Source organism: Ylistrum balloti, unplaced genomic scaffold (assembly GCF_031769215.1).
Source record: "Ylistrum balloti isolate Yb309-2 unplaced genomic scaffold, AGI_CSIRO_Ybal_v1 Utg370010, whole genome shotgun sequence".
Lineage (NCBI taxonomy): Eukaryota > Metazoa > Mollusca > Bivalvia > Pectinida > Pectinidae > Ylistrum > Ylistrum balloti.
In genome coordinates, this window is record NW_026782083.1 from 2,477,148 (window position 1) to 2,496,337 (window position 19,190).

A 19,190-nucleotide genomic window follows, 5' to 3' on the forward strand; every position below is an offset into this window, starting at 1 on the left:
AATGATACACTGAAATATTCAAATGAAATGCTGTATTCTATTCTGGGTTTATTTTTGTTTGCTGGGGTTTTTGCCCTGTGGACAGCTGGTGTCATTTGGTAGTGGGGACTGCTTGTAGAAGCTGGGGACTACCTCAATGAACAAGACACAGGAGACACTTCCCATGCTGCCCAGAACATTTTTAAAACAGTTAAGTGTTTGCAAGAGGACATTGCTACTTCAACACAGACTGATCAATTTCTCAGCTTTCTGAGAAACACAAACTGCCACAGGTAAGTAGTGTTGGATTATACACCTCATATCTTCACCTAAGGTTACTTAGGTATATCAATTCACTGATTGAGCTTATGTAGCCCCTGCATATTCTGTGTTATCTGTAATATGGTTCCTACCTCTGGTTCCATTGTTGTGGGAGAGATCTACTCTACGGATATCTATGATGAACACAAAGTATTGTTTGCGAGGATTTTCTGGGTCCGGTCGGGCCCCTATCCTTGGAATGGTCACTCTCCATGTACTTAGGTCAGGTAAAGTAAACTCCTGGAATGAACCCTCCATAGCAATGCATTCTGGGACTTCATCATCCAATGAGCTGCATGACTGCTCAAAATACAAAGATTGCAATGTTGTAAATCATACACCAAAATATTGTTGTGAAAGTCTATCACTAATTAATAGAATTTGTTCTAACAAAAATGCTGGTCTTTTTCAGACAGGTGATTTCTTAATACAGATGTTCCTAACAGGTATCATCCAACAGCTTGTGCCTTTATACAGTTGATCTTTTCAGACAATCTCAAACATTTTTCAGATTGTTAAATCTGCAAATACTGCCACAAACAATGGTGGAAATAAACAGAAACATATTCTCTGAACAGGAACATTATCTATCTTCATCAAAATCTTCCTTCGTGTTCTGATCTCCTTCGCAAACTTACAGCAATGGTGACTGTATCAGCATCCTCAAAGTTATCCATCTCTGGTAGGCTTTTCATCTCGGCTGGAACAGGGAGATTATATAATCAGAATTTAATATCAGATGTTGACCAAGAAAACACATTTACAAAACATGATTCCTTAGTTAGATAAAACAGCTAGATTAATCATCTAACATTATAAACAAAAGTACTGCCTCGTAAAGATTCATAATCAATATCATCCTGTAATATCAGAGGATTAGGGTATGATTCCTGGTATAAAAGTAGACTGATCCTGACCATCATGGAATACTCACCACTTTTAAACACTCCTTTTATCTTATGTCCAATGTTTGACAATCCAAACTCCTTCTTCTTTGGCATTCTATAAATATACAGGCTTTGTAAGCAACAGTATCAAAGCATACAGACTTCTACAGCAACAGTATCAAAGCATACAGACTTCCATAGCAACAGTAACAAAACAGACAGACTTCCATAGCAACAGTATCAAAGCATACAGACTTCTACAGCAACACTCACAAAACATACAGACATCCACAGCAACAAAACTTACAGACTTCATTAGTAACACTAACAAAACATACAGCCTTTCTTAGCAACAGTAACAAAACATACAAACTTCATTTGCAACACTCACAAAACATACAAGTTTCCTTAGCAACAGTAACAAATCATACAGACTTTCTTAGCAACAGTAACAAATTTCATCGGTAACATTAACAAAACATAAAGGCATCATTAACAACAGTAACATATTTTTTGGATAAATCTCTCAACTATCAGTAACAATGATACATATATGCTTTGATAATTTACTTTAAAGTTTGGAGTTTCATTACAGAAACACTTTTTACTGATTAAGTGAGTGATAAATGTTGTACGTCCTTTTAAGGCTATTCACAACCTCATGCTATTTCCAATGATCCTATTAGAAGTCATATTAAGTATTTCTCTAATGAAAATCCTTCAACATTATGAATCTCCCCTGACGATACATAAACGTACATAATATATATCACCAGTATCAAAAGTCAATGCATCTTAAAACAGACACTATCTTGTATGACAAAATGTACATAAAAATATAAACTTTGACGGCAATGACACGATCCTCTAAGATGAAAATTTGTTAAGGATCCAGGATAATAACAAGCCAATCCAGTAATGTAAGCAAGCCTAAATGTACTACTTATAAAGAATATAATGGTTTACAAATAATAATAAATATCCCACCACCAGACAACACACATGCTGGTAAACAATCTACAGAGTAACTGGCAAAAGGCAAGTCCTTACTTGTTTATTAGACAATATATCTCTAACAGAATTTATATCAGAATTTATATCAGAACATTATCACTGATTAATTTATAAAGTGGATGTCCTTATATACACAGAATACAGTAAGTACTGGATAACAATGTCAGGTTTAATATGGATACACAGTAAATGTTATAAGTCAGTTTTATACACAGTAAACTGCGGATGACCCTGATTCAGAATAGATTGCAATGGACTGACATCGGTAACACTACATGTGCCTAATAAAATGGCAAAGGAAAAAAAAAATTCTACAACATGGCATGCATCTGTACGCTTAAAATAATGCAGAAAATCTGTTCATAGGACTAGGCAGTCATGTGGCATATCATGGTGTACTAGCTTCGTATCAAGCCACATAACTGTAAACACTGGACCATCAGTCTCACTCTCGGGGATCAACACTAAATAGTCTGGTGTATATAACAAACAAAAGGAACAACTCAACAAAGACAAGAAAATGCCGTAAATGTTTTCAAGCCATGCAATGATTAGCATAATAACGTAACCTTCTAGTTGTAGCTTGGGCGTGAACATGCTCTTCCTATCAAGGTTGTACAGGCAGGGTTTTAACACGGATCAATCATATTTTCTTAGGTTTAAATACGACCGCTTATTTTCTCATAAAACAGATTAACTGGAGCATGTTGATTCCTCATACAAATAGATTTGATAAGAAATCACAATATTTAGCAAATATTGTTTGCCTTCTGTTTTTATCGATGAAGAAAATTTACACAAAAACAAGATTGACAGAATTATGAAAATTTAAATGGTGCATACGTAATATAAACAACACTGCTGTACATTCTTGTCTATTGAGCACTAGTTCAATGGACTTTCAGCAAAATCATGTTTTTGGATATCCCAGTGACGTAAAAAGGTTTCTTGTCATCTCATTAATTATTGCATTGGATTTTTCTTTGACACTTTTATCATGAACAAATACAGACAAGTAAACCTACTAAAAATAATTGCTAAGAATTCTTTTACAAAAACATGATTTTGAAGATCATTAACTCTTTCCAATAATTATCAGGCAACATAGATGTACAGAAGAACCTTTTCTTTACTCAGACTGTTAAAAGGTTTGTCTGTACTGTTTTTAAAATGAATACTTGGGCTACATGACTACAACAACAGGCAGCGCTGAAATACCTAGAATTATTGGGCTGTCGTGGAGCTAACTGATTGCTGTGGAGAAAAGTCACAGTGATGTATTATACACAATCCTCATAATGTTTAGTGAATTAGAAGCTAAAAGAATTAAAATTATGTTAATATTCAATCACTCAAAGAAGTACATTTCTTAGCTCTGACAACCATCCCTAATGCTGGAAGATTTCATGTCAGACTTAGATCTACCTCTAGTATAATTAACTTGTACACTCCATATTTAGATTTTGAATTAACTTTTTAATGATTTACAGTATAATTAACTTGTACACTCCATATTTAGATTTTGAATTATCTTTATAATGATTTACAGTATAATTAACTTGTACACTCCATATTTAGATTTTGAATAATCTTTATAATGATTTACAGTATAATTAACTTGTACACTCCATATTTAGATTTTGAATTAACTTTTTAATGATTTACAGTATAATTAACTTGTACACTCCATATTTAGATTTTGAATTATCTTTATAATGATTTACAGTATAATTAACTTGTACACTCCATATTTAGATTTTGAATTATCTTTATAATGATTTACAGTATAATTAACTTGTACACTCCATATTTAGATTTTGAATTATCTTTATAATGATTTACAGTATAATTAACTTGTACACTCCATATTTAGATTTTGAATTATCTTTATAATGATTTACAGTATAATTAACTTGTACACTCCATATTTAGATTTTGAATTACTCTTTATAATGATTTACAGTATAATTAACTTGTACACTCCATATTTAGATTTTGAATTATCTTTATAATGATTTACAGTATAATTAACTTGTACACTCGATATTTAGATTTTGAATTATCTTTATAATGATTTACAGTATAATTAACTTGTACACTCCATATTTAGATTTTGAATTATCTTTATAATGATTTACAGTATAATTAACTTGTACACTCCATATTTAGATTTTGAATTAACTTTTTAATGATTTACAGCAAAGAATAAGGAACAATTAACTACCAAAGCTTTCTTTTAATTGTAAGCTTGTTAGGCAAACCTAGGAATAGAAAATTTAATACATTGATACTGCGCAAAAATTTTTAATCACAGCAGAATGTATAGATACTGTGTGAAGATTTTTGAACCGAGCAGAATACATTGATAATGTGTGAAGATTTTTGAACCGAGCAGAATACATTGATAATGTGTGAAAATTTTTAATCATAGCAGAATGTATAGATACTGTGTGAAGATTTTAAATCACAGCAGAATACATTGATACTGCGCAAAGATTTTTAATCACAGCAGAATGTATAGATACTGTGTGAAGATTTTTAATCACAGCAGAATATATAGATAATGTGTGAAGATTTTTAATCACAGCAGAATATATAGATAACGTGTGAAGATTTTTAATCACAGCAGAATAAATAGATACTGTGTGAAGATTTTTAAATTCTGCAGAATACATTGATACTGTGCAAAGATTTTTAATCACAGCAGAATATATAGATAATGTGTGAAGATTTTTAAACCGAGCAGAATACATTGCTACTGTATACAGATTCTGGTATAAAGGTGTTACTTAATGTTATGGTGATTTCACTAAATGGAATTAACTCCAATTCAATGAATGGCAGACTTACCTTAGAGTATTTCTTGATATTTGAGACATGACACGGCTACCACACAACATCTCGTAATACTACAACAAAGAACAGTTACAGTCTGTATTCTATAAATACACATAGCATACAAATAGTTATAGTCTGTATTCTATAAATACACATAGCATACAAACAAGAACAGTTATAGTCTGTATTCTATAAATACACATAGCATACAAACAGTTATAGTCTGTATTCTATAAATACACATAGCATACAAACAAGAACAGTTATAGTCTGTATTCTATAAATACACATAGCATACAAACAGTTAGTCTGTATTCTATAAATCAAATACACATAGCATACAAACAAGAACAGTCACAGTCTGTATTCTATAAATACACATAGCATACAAACAGTTATAGTCTGTATTCTATAAATACACACAGCATACAAACAAGAACAGTTATAGTCTGTATTCTAACTAAGTTTTGTATTATTTACAGTACTGTAGTAGTACATCAACAACAACAAAGTATTTTATGAATACATAAACAAATGTAAAGGAATATTATAAACAGTATAAATTACAGACTGTACATACCTCCTCACTCTGGTGGAACAAAGGAATAAATGTTTTCTCCAGGAGGTTGTAGGCATGTTCATATGCTCTGAAATATACCATTATACAACATTTTAAAAATCAAAGCTATCTATATGAGGTAAGCATTAGGAATTCATCTGACTTTTCACCATTTAATGAAGACTTTAAGTCAAGTTTGAAATACCATCATATATGTACGACTTCTTTGTAAGTATAGAGAGAAAGTATCAGAAATGGAAGATCCAACTGGAAGTCTTTATTCTGACAAATTAATAAACTTTTCAACCATTTGTACGGCCAGAATTAATGTAATGAAGAAGTATTTGTGTTCTGAACAACCAGCAATCTAAGAGGAAAAGAATTCTTACTTAAACAATGGTGTCGAGGTTCTGAGGCGTATCACCTGATCGGGAGGACCCTCCAATACTGTAAGTATGATAAACAAGTATAATCACATACCACTTACACAAAGACAGAAAACACAATACCCTTCAAATTTTGACAATCATTGGGATCTTATCATGATGATAATTTCCCTCTAGCTTGTGATGTGTGGAACAATACCATGAACTTTAACGTTCACTACAAGTGTTCGGCACACTACATAACCTTATACTGACTTCACATATTTGTGTCTGGTAAACTACATACCCGAACATTAACCTACACTTAATGGACTACATCTATAATCACAACAAGCCAAGTTCAAACTTAATTCTTAAAGCATGGTTATTTATAATATTAATGGCTTGTGCAGACAAGGTGAAGGTGAGATTTACCACTAATCCATTAACCCTGACTGTATCTAGTGTGTAACACAGTCTGTATCTATCAAACATTTTCTCTGTGTTTTTATTAGTTTATATATTATAGATCTTCTGATACCACAATCAATTATAAAATTATATATGATATTTTGATGACTACACATTTTTATCAGTCTGGAGCAAATAAGCTAAACCTCAACATAGAGATACAATCAATAATTCCTTCAGTTTGGTACATATACATGTACATATCAGTACATAAATGGATTTTCAAAGCAACCTATTAGAGTTAGTGTGTTCTGTTGTCTAATGTCGACTACAGATCAAACTGCAGTCACTAGTGTTACACAAAATTCCTGACTCGTCATATCTATTCACATACAGTCAATCTGTTGATCCACTGACAACTTACTTTCTTTTAACTCTGAGACAATTTCTTCATCAAATTTAATTTTATCAGGAGCAGTTCTAGCACAGTAGCAGCGATACAGATCTTTAGCATGGTTGTGGAGCTCTACAAGTGCACTCTGAGACAGCTCTGGATTGAGAACCTGTTTATTAAAGTCATCTGAAAAAAAAAACAAACAAAAAGCATTAAATATTTGTACATGCATAACTTAATCACCATCCATTTATTTGTTATCATCCATAATTAGCAAATCCCTTTAGAAATTTTTATTAAGAAAATCAAAGTTGAAGGGGCTAGTAATCCACATCCTTTATGAAGTCTGACCTGGGTGGTTTGTTTATGAAGTGACAACAGACAAATTGATCTTGATAGAACTGAAGAGTGTTGCTCATTTATGAAATAAAGACAGACCTAGCACTAATCTTATTTCATGATCTGGTTAGCACTGACAAAACCTTTTGTGACCTATATCAAAATGTGCTATTTTGTCACAATTTAAGACCGAAATATTAGATTTAGACAGACAAACTGGTTTGTCTGCATAAAATTAAATGTCCAAGTGACCAAAAGGAGTGGATATCAAATTTGAATTTAAAAATAACCAAATTAGATTCCAAGAGTTCCACTATACCATAATCCTTCTGGTTATCTTATAAAAAGAAAACCTACCACATGCCAGACAAAACTGAAGGACGTTGACAGCAGCTTCACGTTTAAGGAACTGCATGAACGTGTACAGCAGGTTAGGGTAGTTACCACCGATGATATCATTCAACTCATGATGTAGGCACTGTAGTGTAAATATAACAATACATAACACATTTATTACTGGCACCTGACTTCAGGGATGAACCAATTCAAAGTATTCTACAAAGTATTCTACAAAGTATCTACAAAGTATTCTACAAAGTACCTACAAAGTATCTACAAAGTATTCTACAAAGTATCTACAAAGTATCTACAAAGTATCTATGAAGTATCTACAAAGTATCTACAAAGTATCTACTATAAGTAGATTTAGAAAGAATAAACGAAAAGCCAAATCAATATCTTATAGTAAAAAGGCAGAGAAAAAAGTCAAGTAAGGCATGTCATACATTATCCACAAGTCCAATTATTCAAAAACAAAAGGCTAGAGGAATTGTAGCTTTTACTTCACCCTAATCTTATTTTAAATGTTCTCCAACATCAGATTTCTGAAGAACACTGAAGTACAACATTTGTTCAGGTTTCATTACAGAGATAAATTCACCTGTAAATTTAATGCTACTTGGATGTAAAAAAATCACTACAAATTCAATATGGAGGCAACTCTAAGATAACAACTGACTCTTAGGATAACAGACAGTGAATATGGCCATCAACTTACTGAATTACTCCTGACAGAAGTACGACAAAACTTTTCCAGGAAGGTCACCATGGGACTGGGTGGTTCCGTTGCTAAAGGTGGCTGTGGACATATCACGATATCAATCAATAAGAAATCATTTCAAAATCTTCAAGTAAATCATATTGACACCTATATGTATATATATGCACAGTGTTATCAAAATCTTCAAGTAAATTATATTGACACCTATATGTATATATATGCACAGTGTTATCAAAATCTTCAAGTAAAATATATTGACACCTATATGTATATATATGCACAGTGTTATCAAAATCTTCAAGTAAAATATATTGACACCTATATGTATATATATGCACAGTGTTATCAAAATCTTCAAGTAAAATATATTGACACCTATATGTATATATATGCACAGTGTTGTCAAAATTTTATCACTTATAGCAGGTATAAGAATAGGTTACATACTGAAAGTTAAGGACATCTTCAGTGAACATTTTGTAACTTGAAAAACTGTCCATAAGACATATGTGATTCAAAATCTCTCCAAGAAACATCTGTTGTATTACAAAACATGCTGGAGCACGTGTGATAACAGTTAACAGATAAAGTGACAAGAGACGTTCATACTTACTGGTGTATCGTCCAAAAATATTAACAATATGTTATTCACCATATCCTGTAAACAGAGAAATCACTAATTACCATTTAAGAATGAGGCCTGGTTCAAGTAAATCAACAACACTATTAAGGAGAAAAAATCAGTATTGTTTTAATTTATTTATAAGAACATTTCTAAACCTACAAAAAGTTTAACTGACTTTGTGATAATATATGGAACAGAAATAGCTTTCCAATGTAGTAATACATTAGGAAAAGCTTCTTTCAGCAAATTAAAACCTGTAATATGTTAAATATTTCAAGGATTACTATGCTATATATCTTCTCATCTTCATCAGACAAATGACAAGTTACATGTTTAGATGAATGACCAGGTACACTAAAGTGTTAAAAAGTATGAGAGACAAAGCTGACAGGAGGCTATGACTTCACATTAGACCTGTGTTCACCAAGGTGTAAGAAAGACACACCTGGAACAATGTCCCTCAGACTAACTGGATTGTGTACAGTTAAGACACACAAGGAACCGTGTCCCTCAGACTTACTGGATTGTGTACAGTTAAGACACACCAGGAACAGTATCCCTCAGACTTACAGGATTAGCTACATTTAAGACACACCATGAACTGTGTCCGTCAGACTTACAGGATTAGCTACAGTAAAGACACACTAGGACCAGTGTCCCTCAGACTAACAGGATTAGGTAGATTTAAAACACACCAGGAACAGTGTTCCCCAGACTTACAGGATTAGCTACAGTAAAGACACACCAGGAACAGTGTTCCCCAGACTTACAGGATTAGCTACAGTAAAGACACACCAGGAACAGTGTTCCCCAGACTTACAGGATTAGCTACAGTAAAGACACACCAGGAACAGTGTTCCCCAGACTTACAGGATTAGCTACAGTAAAGACACACCAGGAACAGTGTTCCCCAGACTTACAGGATTAGCTACAGTAAAGACACACCAGGAATAGTGTTCCCCAGACTTACAGGATTAGCTACAGTAAGGACACACCAGGAACAGTGTTCCCCAGACTTACAGGATTAGCTACAGTAAAGACACACCAGGAACAGTGTTCCCCAGACTTACAGGATTAGCTACAGTAAAGACACACCAGGAACAGTGTTCCCCAGACTTACAGGATTAGCTACAGTAAAGACATACCAGTAACTTACAGGATTAGCTACAGTAAAGACACACCAGGAACAGTGTCTCTCATACTTACAGGATTAGCTATGGCATCCAGTGCTGGTAGCAGTATAGACCCAGACAGTATTTCTCTGGCCAAGGAACAAGTACACCTAACAAAAGTAAAACAAAAACGGCATCTGATAAGTTTTACATCAATAGTCACAATTTACAAAAATTATAAATCAGAGTATTTACATTAGCATTGTACACTGCCTTGTTGAATCGACAGAACCCAATGATGATAATTTCCAATAACGTACCTTGGTGATCTGGCTGTTACAGGAATATACAAATAATTACCTAAACTACAGGTATATAAATCAGTGCATACAATCTTCTTTTTAATGTAGGTGCTTGTTGTATTACAAATGAAAAAAAACTATATTGGATGACATATTGCAATATATTTATGAAGCTTTTTTCTTAATTAAACAGGGAAATAAGTGATGTGTTTTAGTGTATTAGTAGAACTATTTTGTTTAGTGTCTGTATTGTGTTTGTTGCCCATGACATCACCTAAGAAATCCTGTGAATTTGAGAAGCTCTTTCAGGTTTGTTTTTAATTTAAAAAGAATGTATGAAATCAATCTAAAATATAAATATATGGATTGGTTGTCAGATGTTATATATTCACTGGTGTGTAACATACATTGGTTTACCTACTAATTCAACATTTACGTAATGCACTAACCTGCATGATTAATATATGAAGGTAAGTCAGTGAATGTTACACACCAATGAATGTAACAAGTCTGACAATTAATCAATAATTGATTGCAATAGGTGTTTTTCTCATGTTTAACAGCGTCTGATTTGTAAATCAATATACAAGATGCAATATCATCAAATGATTGGTTGTGCTCAACAATTTTGCTGATTTTTACTCAGAAGGCATTCTTTTTAGCATTCAGGATTTACAATACCCTGTAGACTTTTTTAAAAATGATAACACTTTACTAGGTCTAAAATAACCAACATCAAACTTCAAAATTATAGCAGTAACATAAGTAAATATTACTACACCAAAGAAGAAAATGTATAAAGATAAAAGTACATTACAGGAGTGACTAATTTATCAGAAGTAGCTGATGTTATATATTAGGTAGATGTCCCATAATCATGTAATAAGATTAAATGAAACACACTTAGTGTATATAGGGAAGCTTTTGTAACAGTTCCTTTTTGTCAGTAAGGCAAAAACAAAACAGTTAAGACAAATATTTTATAGGAGTGTTGAAAATAACCCTGGGTGGGTGTTTCCCCTTATGAAGTTTTCAAAGTTGTACTTTCATAGACTGAAACAGAATTTACTTGGAATTATGGCTTTGGGGAAATCAGTTTTATAACAGAACTTTGAATTTAGACCCAAGGGATTAAGATCTGTAACAGAACGTACTTGGAATTTAGACCCAAGGGATTACGATCTGTAACAGAATGTACTTGGAATTTAGACCCTGAGGGTTTAAGATCTGTAACAGAATGTACTTGGAATTTAGACCCTGAGGGTTTAAGATCTGTAACAGAACGTACTTGGAATTTAGACCCAAGGGATTACAATCTGTAACAGAACGTACTTGGAATTTAGACCCTGAGGGTTTAAGATCTGTAACAGAACGTACTTGGAATTTAGACCCTGAGGGTTTAAGATCTGTAACAGAACATATTTGGAATTTAGACCCTGAGGGTTTAAGATCTGTAACAGAACGTACTTGGAATTTAGACCCTGAGGATTTAAGATCTGTAACAGAACGTACTTGGAATTTAGACCCTGAAGGTTTAAGATCTGTAACAGAACGTACTTGGAATTTAGACCCTGAGGGTTTAAGATCTGTAACAGAACGTACTTGGAATTTAGACCCTGAGGGTTTAAGATCTGTAACAGAACGTACTTGGAATTTAGACCCTGAGGGTTTAAGATCTGTAACAGAACGTACTCGGAATTTAGACCCTGAGGGTTTAAGATCTGTAACAGAACGTACTTGGAATTTAGACCCTGAGGGTTTAAGATGAAAGGAAATAGTGCCTCCACCATTCTTCTGAGATACTCCAGCTCAGCCTTACGACTCTGCATGGCACAGTGAAGGTGTGGTCCTAGATAGTCCAATGTCAACTGCTGAAGGTCAGTACCCGGGGGAGCTGTAACAGCAATGGCATTTGCATATATGTTTAAGTGAGGATCAAATGACCTCTACTGAAGGTCAGTACACGGGGGTGCTATAAACACCATACAATAATTTTACTTGTACCAAACATTGTGTTTCATCTCTTAACAATCTGTTTGCTAGAGGTGTCTGGATGGTCACCAACACCCTAGTTCCTTGCTACCTTAGATGCTACAGGGATAGGTAACGCTATGGAGGATGAAGAACGCTGTGATCTATGTAATGATATAGGACATGAATTATTTTTAAAGACATCAGATATAAATCCAAATTTCAAAAATCTGAGTAAATCTGATAAGTAAAAACTTATTTTAGATGCTGTTGTCTTTGAAAAGTTGTGCAAAAGAAGAAGAATTTCCATATACATGTAATAGTAAGAATTGGTCAGCAGTCAATCAAATAAACTCAACTTAGTTTTTTGTGATATTTACGTAATAGTATGTACTTTAAATAGCTAAACATGTATTTTACTGTGTTGTTACGTGTAATTTGTATTCACTGGTGAAATGTTAATAAAATATCTGGCTTCAAATTTTGACTTGGTAAATCATTACAGTGAGGGTAAATACCTACAGTGACAAGTAAATACCCACAGTGACAGGTAAATACCTACAGTGACAGGTTAATACATACAGTGACAGGTAAATACCTACAGTGACAAGTAAATACCCACAGTGACAGGTAAATACCTACAGTGACAGGTAAATACCTACAGTGACAGGTAAATACGTACAGTGACAGGTTAATACCTACAGTTACAAGTGAATACCTATAATGGCATGTTAACATAGTGGCAGGTAAATACGTACAGTGACAGGTAAATACCCACAGTGACAGGTTAATACCTACAGTTACAAGTGAATACCTACAATGGCATGTTAACATAGTGACATGTAAATACCAACAATGACAAGTAAGTATCTTCAGTAACAATGTAAAGACCTATAGTGACAGGTAAAAACCTACAGTGACAGGTAAATACCTACAGTGATTGGTAAATACCTATATAGAGAAGTAAATACCTATGATGACAGGTAAAAACCTTCTGTGACAGGTAAATACCTACAGTGACAGGTAAATACCTACAGTGATTGGTAAATACCTATAGAGAGAGGTATATACCTATGATGACAGGTCAAAACCTACTGTGACAGGTAAATACCTGATTTCTTTGCCTGGAGGTAAACATGTAGATGTTGGAGTCCTGCCTTTATCAACTTCTCACTCACCAACAGTGGAATGTCAATCTGAAAACAAACAGGCAAATAATACTGTAAAACTTAATAAAAACAAATTCATGGTGACATATGTATGGTGCTTATACGAATAACCTTAATACCAGGACTGGGTTTTCATCAACGTAAGACGAAATTACTGGAGCCTGGGTCCAGTAGCATTCTTAACACAAAAGATAAAGGTACTGAAGCCTTGGGTCCAGTGGCATTAAATACCAGGACTGGGTTGTTATCACAGAAAGATAAAGGTACTGAAGCCTTGGGTCCAGTGGCATTAAATACCAGGACTGGGTTGTTATCACAGAATGGTAAGGGAACTAAAGCCTTGGGTCCAGTGGCATTAAATACCAGGACTGGGTTGTTATCACAGAATGATAAAGGTACTGGAACCTGTGGTCCAGTGGCATTAAATACCAGGACTGGGTTGTTATCTCAGAACGATAAAGGTACTGAAGCCTTGGGTCCAGTGGCATTAAATACCAGGACTGGGTTGTTATCACAGAAGGATAAAGGTACTTGATCCTTGGGTCCCATGGCAGTAAATACCATGACTGGGTTGTTATCACAGAAGGATAAAGGTACTTGATCCTTGGGTCCCATGGCAGTAAATACCAGGACTGGGTTGTTATCACAGAAGGATAAAGGTACTGAAGCCTTGGGTCCAGTGGCATTAAATACCAGGACTGGGTTGTTATCACAGAATGTTAAAGGTACTGAAGCCTTGGGTCCAGTGGCATTAAATACCAGGACTGGGTTGTTATCTCAAATTGATAAAGGTACTGAAACCTTGGGTCCAGTGGCATTAAATACCAGGACTGGGTTGTTATCACAGAATGGTAAGGGAACTAAAGCCTTGGATCCAGTGGCATTAAATACCAGGACTGGGTTGTTATCACAGAAAGATAAAGGTACTGAAGCCTTGGGTCCAGTGGCATTAAATACCAGGACTGGGTTGTTATCACAGAAAGATAAAGGTACTGGAGTTTGGGGTCCAGTGGCATTAATTACCATGACTGGGTTGTTATCACAGAAGGATAAAGGTACTTGATCCTTGGGTCCAGTGGCATTAAATACCAGGACTGGGTTGTTATCTCAGAACGGTAACGGTACTGAAGCCTTGGGTCCAGTGGCATTAAATACCAGGACTGCGTTTTTATTACCACAAGATAAAGGTACTGGAGCTGAGGTCCAGTGGCATTAAATACCTGGCCCCACTTGTATAAAACATCTCAACTTGAGATTTCCTCAAGTCGAGATTTTCCTCAGCTGATATCTCCTCAAAAACGGCTTGTATAAAATTTTCACAAGGAACAGGAGGGAGGCATCGGCTAGGTTGTCCTGAAATTCCTTGAGGAATTTTCATACAAGATATTTTCAAGGAGATATTAGCTGAGGAAAATCTGGGCTTGAGGAAATCTGAAGTTGAGATGTTTTATACAAGTGGGGCCAGGACTGTGTTTTTATTACCACAAGATAAAGGTGCTGGAGCTGGGGTGAAGTAGCCTTGATATCATAATTTTACAAATGATAGGAAAGCTGGATCCAGGAAAAGTGGAAGGTTTTTCTAATGATTCCACTTCAGCATGTCTATGGCTTTTGAAACAATGATACATACTTTTTTGGCCCGCCTCAGCAATACAGAAGCAAGGAAACGTAAGTTTGTTCTCAGCTCATCCACAAAGCCTTCATCTGCACTGACATCTCTTCAAAACAAAACAAGGATAAAGTTGTAAAGGCAAATAAAAGATTTATGAAAAGTTTATCTCTGGTATACAAAAGATTTATTGATAAGTTTATCTCTAATACAAAAAAAGATTCAATGATAAGTTTATCTCTAGTAGTAATTTTTGAGTCCTGTCACATCAGTTACCTTTATTAATATCTCATTACAGTTAAAGCTAGATTTGACATGAAAAATAAATAGATATGAAGGTAACTGATAGTTTATAGCTGGAATAGTGTGTGACAATCTCCTGTCTCAAAGACAGAAATGTAAACTAGAAAATATTCTTCATCATACAAACCTATACCAGGTATACACATATTCTTTTAAAACAATACACAGGAACTGTAAACAGAAAGTAAAAATTTACACCACTGACAGAATGTATTTATAGAATCAGATTATATTTCATGTGTGATTTATCAAATAAGGCCAGCTAAGATTTTAAAAAAGTGGGTTTTTTTTTAAAAAATCACATGAGATTGAAATGAATGTCATTATCCTGTTATCATGTGATAAAATACCTTTGGCAAATATTGCAAATAACATGCTTTTCTATGTTACTCGTGAAGTCCTTTCAACTCTATACAGCACACAAGGTCACTGATTGATGTTCTGTACAGTATCCATATTGCAATAACAGTTCAATATTTTTGCCACTTTGGGTAAATTATAACCATATTTTAATTATCTAGTCCCCTTAGGGTATATCATCAGCAAATTGTACATCCCTCTTCCACTACAGTCTCTCTTCCATATCCCTCTCCCACTTCAATCGCTCATCCTCCTTTATCCCTATCCCACTCTAGTCTCTTTTCCTTCATCTCTCTCACTCCAATCTCTCCACATCCTTCATTCCTATCACACTCCTATCTCTCTTCCTCCTTCATCCCTCTCTCAATCCATCCTTTCCTCTTCCTTTCATTGCTCTTCCACTCAAGTCTCTCCCCCTTCTCCATTCCTGTCTCACTCAAATCTCTCTTCCTCCTTCATCCCTCTCCCACTACAATCTCTCCTTCTCCATCCCTCTCCCACTGCAATCTCTCCACCTCCTCCATCCATCTCCCACTCCAGTCTCTCCTCCTCCTCCATCCCTCTCCCACTGCAATCTCTCCACCTCCTCTATCCATCTCCCACTCCTATTTCTCCTTCTCCATTCCCCTCCTGTCTCATTCAAGTCTCTCCTCCTCCTTCATCCATCCTCCACTCTAATCTCTCGTCCTTCTTCATCCCTCTTCCATTCAAATTTCACTTCCTCCTGAACTTACCTCTTCCACAGCCTCGTCTACTTTTCCTCGTAACTCCAAGTTGGTCCATGGTTGGAATGCTAGGATGTTAAGCTCTGGTCTACACAAAAATACAGATAGTATCATTGTCAACAGATTGTTTCCAAATACATTTACACATAACTATACAATAGCAATATTGCTTATGACAAATAAAAATACCATAGGTCAAGGTTGATACAATCATAACAAAATCAACACCTTAAGTAACATTTTGATAACGTCATCAAATATATGTATTTATATAAATATCAAATGTGTAAAAAAAGGTCCTACTTTTGCAGAATGGGCTGACAAAAGTTACAATCTTACATATAAAGCATGAAGAATTCGAAACAAGTAAATTTAAAATTTTAAATATAACTAAAACTGCAGTAAACACTTTTTATATCACTACTCTTTTCACAAATTATAAAAGCTGTGTTCAACTGCCTTCAATGTTCAACTGTCTTCAGGGTACTTAATTTTAACTGACAGCTTTCATTTATTTCATAGATGTTTCAGAATTCAACAATGCAATGAAAATAAAAACATATGTTAAAGATCTACCACACCCCTTTTTGAAAGCACTTTTCCCCCTTATAAAAAATAATGTACAGATATCACAAGATCAGCAGGATCAACATTGATAAAACTGCTATGATATACAGTGATGCAGTTAATTTACAATCCTGCCCATGTTCTGTATGATGCATCTGACTAATAATAAGTTTTTGATCTGTAAAGTTTACCTGTGTCTCGGACACTTCCTCTGACCACATACGGTACACATGGTCTTCATTAGAGTCAGTTCATCATCTCCAGTGTTTCCCTCCTGTAACATGTTATGTTTGCCTGTAATCTTATGGTCTAAGGAAAGCCAGTATGTGTTAACAACTGGGTTATACTAACTGGAGAAGTTTTTGCATATGAAAATGTGCTGGACCAATATATACCAGTTCACTTTTGGTAAACAATATTAACTATGATGGACATTAAATTACAAGACACCTTTAATATAACATTTGACAACTAAGTCATGTGACTCTTGTTTCAGGTACAATATATTTTATAACCTAGCTAGTAATTAGAGGTATTGATTCCTTCCATCATTACACTACACAAAAAAAATACATTATTTCAATTCAATATGTGCATACCTTTTTGTTTCTCTTGAACATGAACAGAAGATTTGGTAATGTGGAATCAGCGCTTCAAATGAGAAAAATGCAAAGATCAAAAACAAAATCATAATATTATAAAGACAAGCAAATACCAAGAATACTAAAAACTTTATCATGAATATGTCAGCAGAGTATTTACAACATATTATAATCTCTCTTATAATCACAGGTACAAGGTTAGATTATCCAGAAAATGCTTGTTTAAAAAACTTGATTCATTCAGTTTAGGCAAATCTTGCACACTCCTGACCACAGTTCTGATTACTTATTTACAAATCTTCAGTTGAATTGTTACCTGATGAAGCTGTATGCACCAGCAATCCCTAACAGGAAAGACCACACCACCAAGAATAGCTGTAAATAGCTGTAATACAACAAAAAAATCTTACTGTCATTTTAAAATGGATAAACTGATGTTGATTGACAGAGATCAAACATATTTTACTATTATAAGAAGAAACATACATTTAAACCAAATAACAACAAATACAAGGTTATCATATTTAATGTAAACATGTAATATTATTGTTAATTACATAAACAAGTAAACTTTGCATATGCAAATACATAAAACATGTTAAATTTTAATTGTCCCAATTAAAAATTCAAACTTTGCTTCAGAGAGAGAAACGGTGAAACATATCAGTGGGTCAACTTTCAATTGTGAAATACCAAGAAAACTTAATCTACACACATCTTTATACAATAATCTTGGTGGGTTATATAAAAATGAGCGTACATTTCTCTTTTTTCCGATGAAGATTTGGCAAAGGCGCTTGGATTATTGTCGGACATGTGAATATAAGCCACAACTGTTTAGTGTTCAAAGAAGAATATATCTTGTTTGTTGATTGTCAAAGCAAAAATAATTTTTAATTTAAATCTGGGCGTTTAATTTTAACAGTGAAAACACATTTTAGATACAGAAATCATTCTCAATAATATAATCTAATAATAGGTCTATTTCTATGAATAAATCGTTTAGCAGAATCATAATCTGTCATTATCTAGAGCAATCAAATATTTTTGTCGGGGCTGTTAAATGGGATGTTTACCTGTAGAAGCATATGGTGAACAGCAGTAAAACCCCTAAACACGAACAAAATTTGGAGTGTTTATGCAGATAGAACTTGACGATGTACCAGGGAATCATCTTGAGGTCATGGATAGTTCTATCAAATAACTACCAGCCATCCAAATGTTCTAAATACTACATTATTTCATGACTGTTGGATATGATACTCAGCGGATAGGAGGTAAACACAGGAAGTGACAGGTCGCGACGCGTTCTTTCAAACGCTTTAAACGCTCTAGTGCTTCAAGTATAATAAAAACACAGATTTTAGGTGTAGCGGGAAATTCACACTACGATTCTTGTAGTCTAACAACTCTCTTGTTTTTCGTGCAGGGAAGCATGTGATAAATGTCTTTCAAATACAAGGGGACATTGTAAAACAACTGAATATGCGTTACAAACATCTGAAAGTTAGGTGATTTCCGTTGAAATACTGAGATTTTAATATTATGTGTCGGAACAAAAACATGTTATATTTGTGTTACCTCCCCTACTACGACTGGCGTGATGTTTTGTTTTGCAATCTGTCTCTTCACATAGGTTCCATGCCCGAAATAAAAAAATATAGTTATTATTAGCTGT

At 34.3% G+C, this 19,190-nt stretch overlaps 1 protein-coding gene across 1 annotated transcript in view; it reads right to left on the bottom strand.

The window, feature by feature from the left end:
- The window catches only part of LOC132548357 (sorting nexin-14-like), a 32,710-nt gene extending 13,973 nt beyond the window's left edge, over window positions 1-18,737 (bottom strand). Inside the window, exons 1-21 of the mRNA XM_060212213.1 lie at window positions 18,589-18,737; window positions 17,829-17,897; window positions 17,510-17,561; window positions 17,102-17,184; window positions 16,353-16,431; window positions 15,386-15,429; window positions 14,977-15,064; window positions 13,289-13,373; window positions 11,944-12,100; window positions 9,999-10,074; window positions 8,781-8,825; window positions 8,165-8,245; window positions 7,465-7,585; window positions 6,799-6,954; window positions 5,988-6,045; window positions 5,620-5,686; window positions 5,052-5,110; window positions 3,420-3,455; window positions 1,235-1,302; window positions 939-1,000; window positions 393-600 (exon numbers count right to left, since the gene is read on the bottom strand). Coding sequence (XP_060068196.1) covers window positions 393-600; window positions 939-1,000; window positions 1,235-1,302; window positions 3,420-3,455; window positions 5,052-5,110; window positions 5,620-5,686; window positions 5,988-6,045; window positions 6,799-6,954; window positions 7,465-7,585; window positions 8,165-8,245; window positions 8,781-8,825; window positions 9,999-10,074; window positions 11,944-12,100; window positions 13,289-13,373; window positions 14,977-15,064; window positions 15,386-15,429; window positions 16,353-16,431; window positions 17,102-17,184; window positions 17,510-17,561; window positions 17,829-17,897; window positions 18,589-18,686 — 1,792 coding nt within the window. The 5' untranslated portion in view covers window positions 18,687-18,737. The remainder of the gene's footprint in view (window positions 1-392; window positions 601-938; window positions 1,001-1,234; window positions 1,303-3,419; window positions 3,456-5,051; window positions 5,111-5,619; window positions 5,687-5,987; window positions 6,046-6,798; window positions 6,955-7,464; window positions 7,586-8,164; window positions 8,246-8,780; window positions 8,826-9,998; window positions 10,075-11,943; window positions 12,101-13,288; window positions 13,374-14,976; window positions 15,065-15,385; window positions 15,430-16,352; window positions 16,432-17,101; window positions 17,185-17,509; window positions 17,562-17,828; window positions 17,898-18,588) is intronic.
- Window positions 18,738-19,190: the final 453 nt, after the last annotated feature.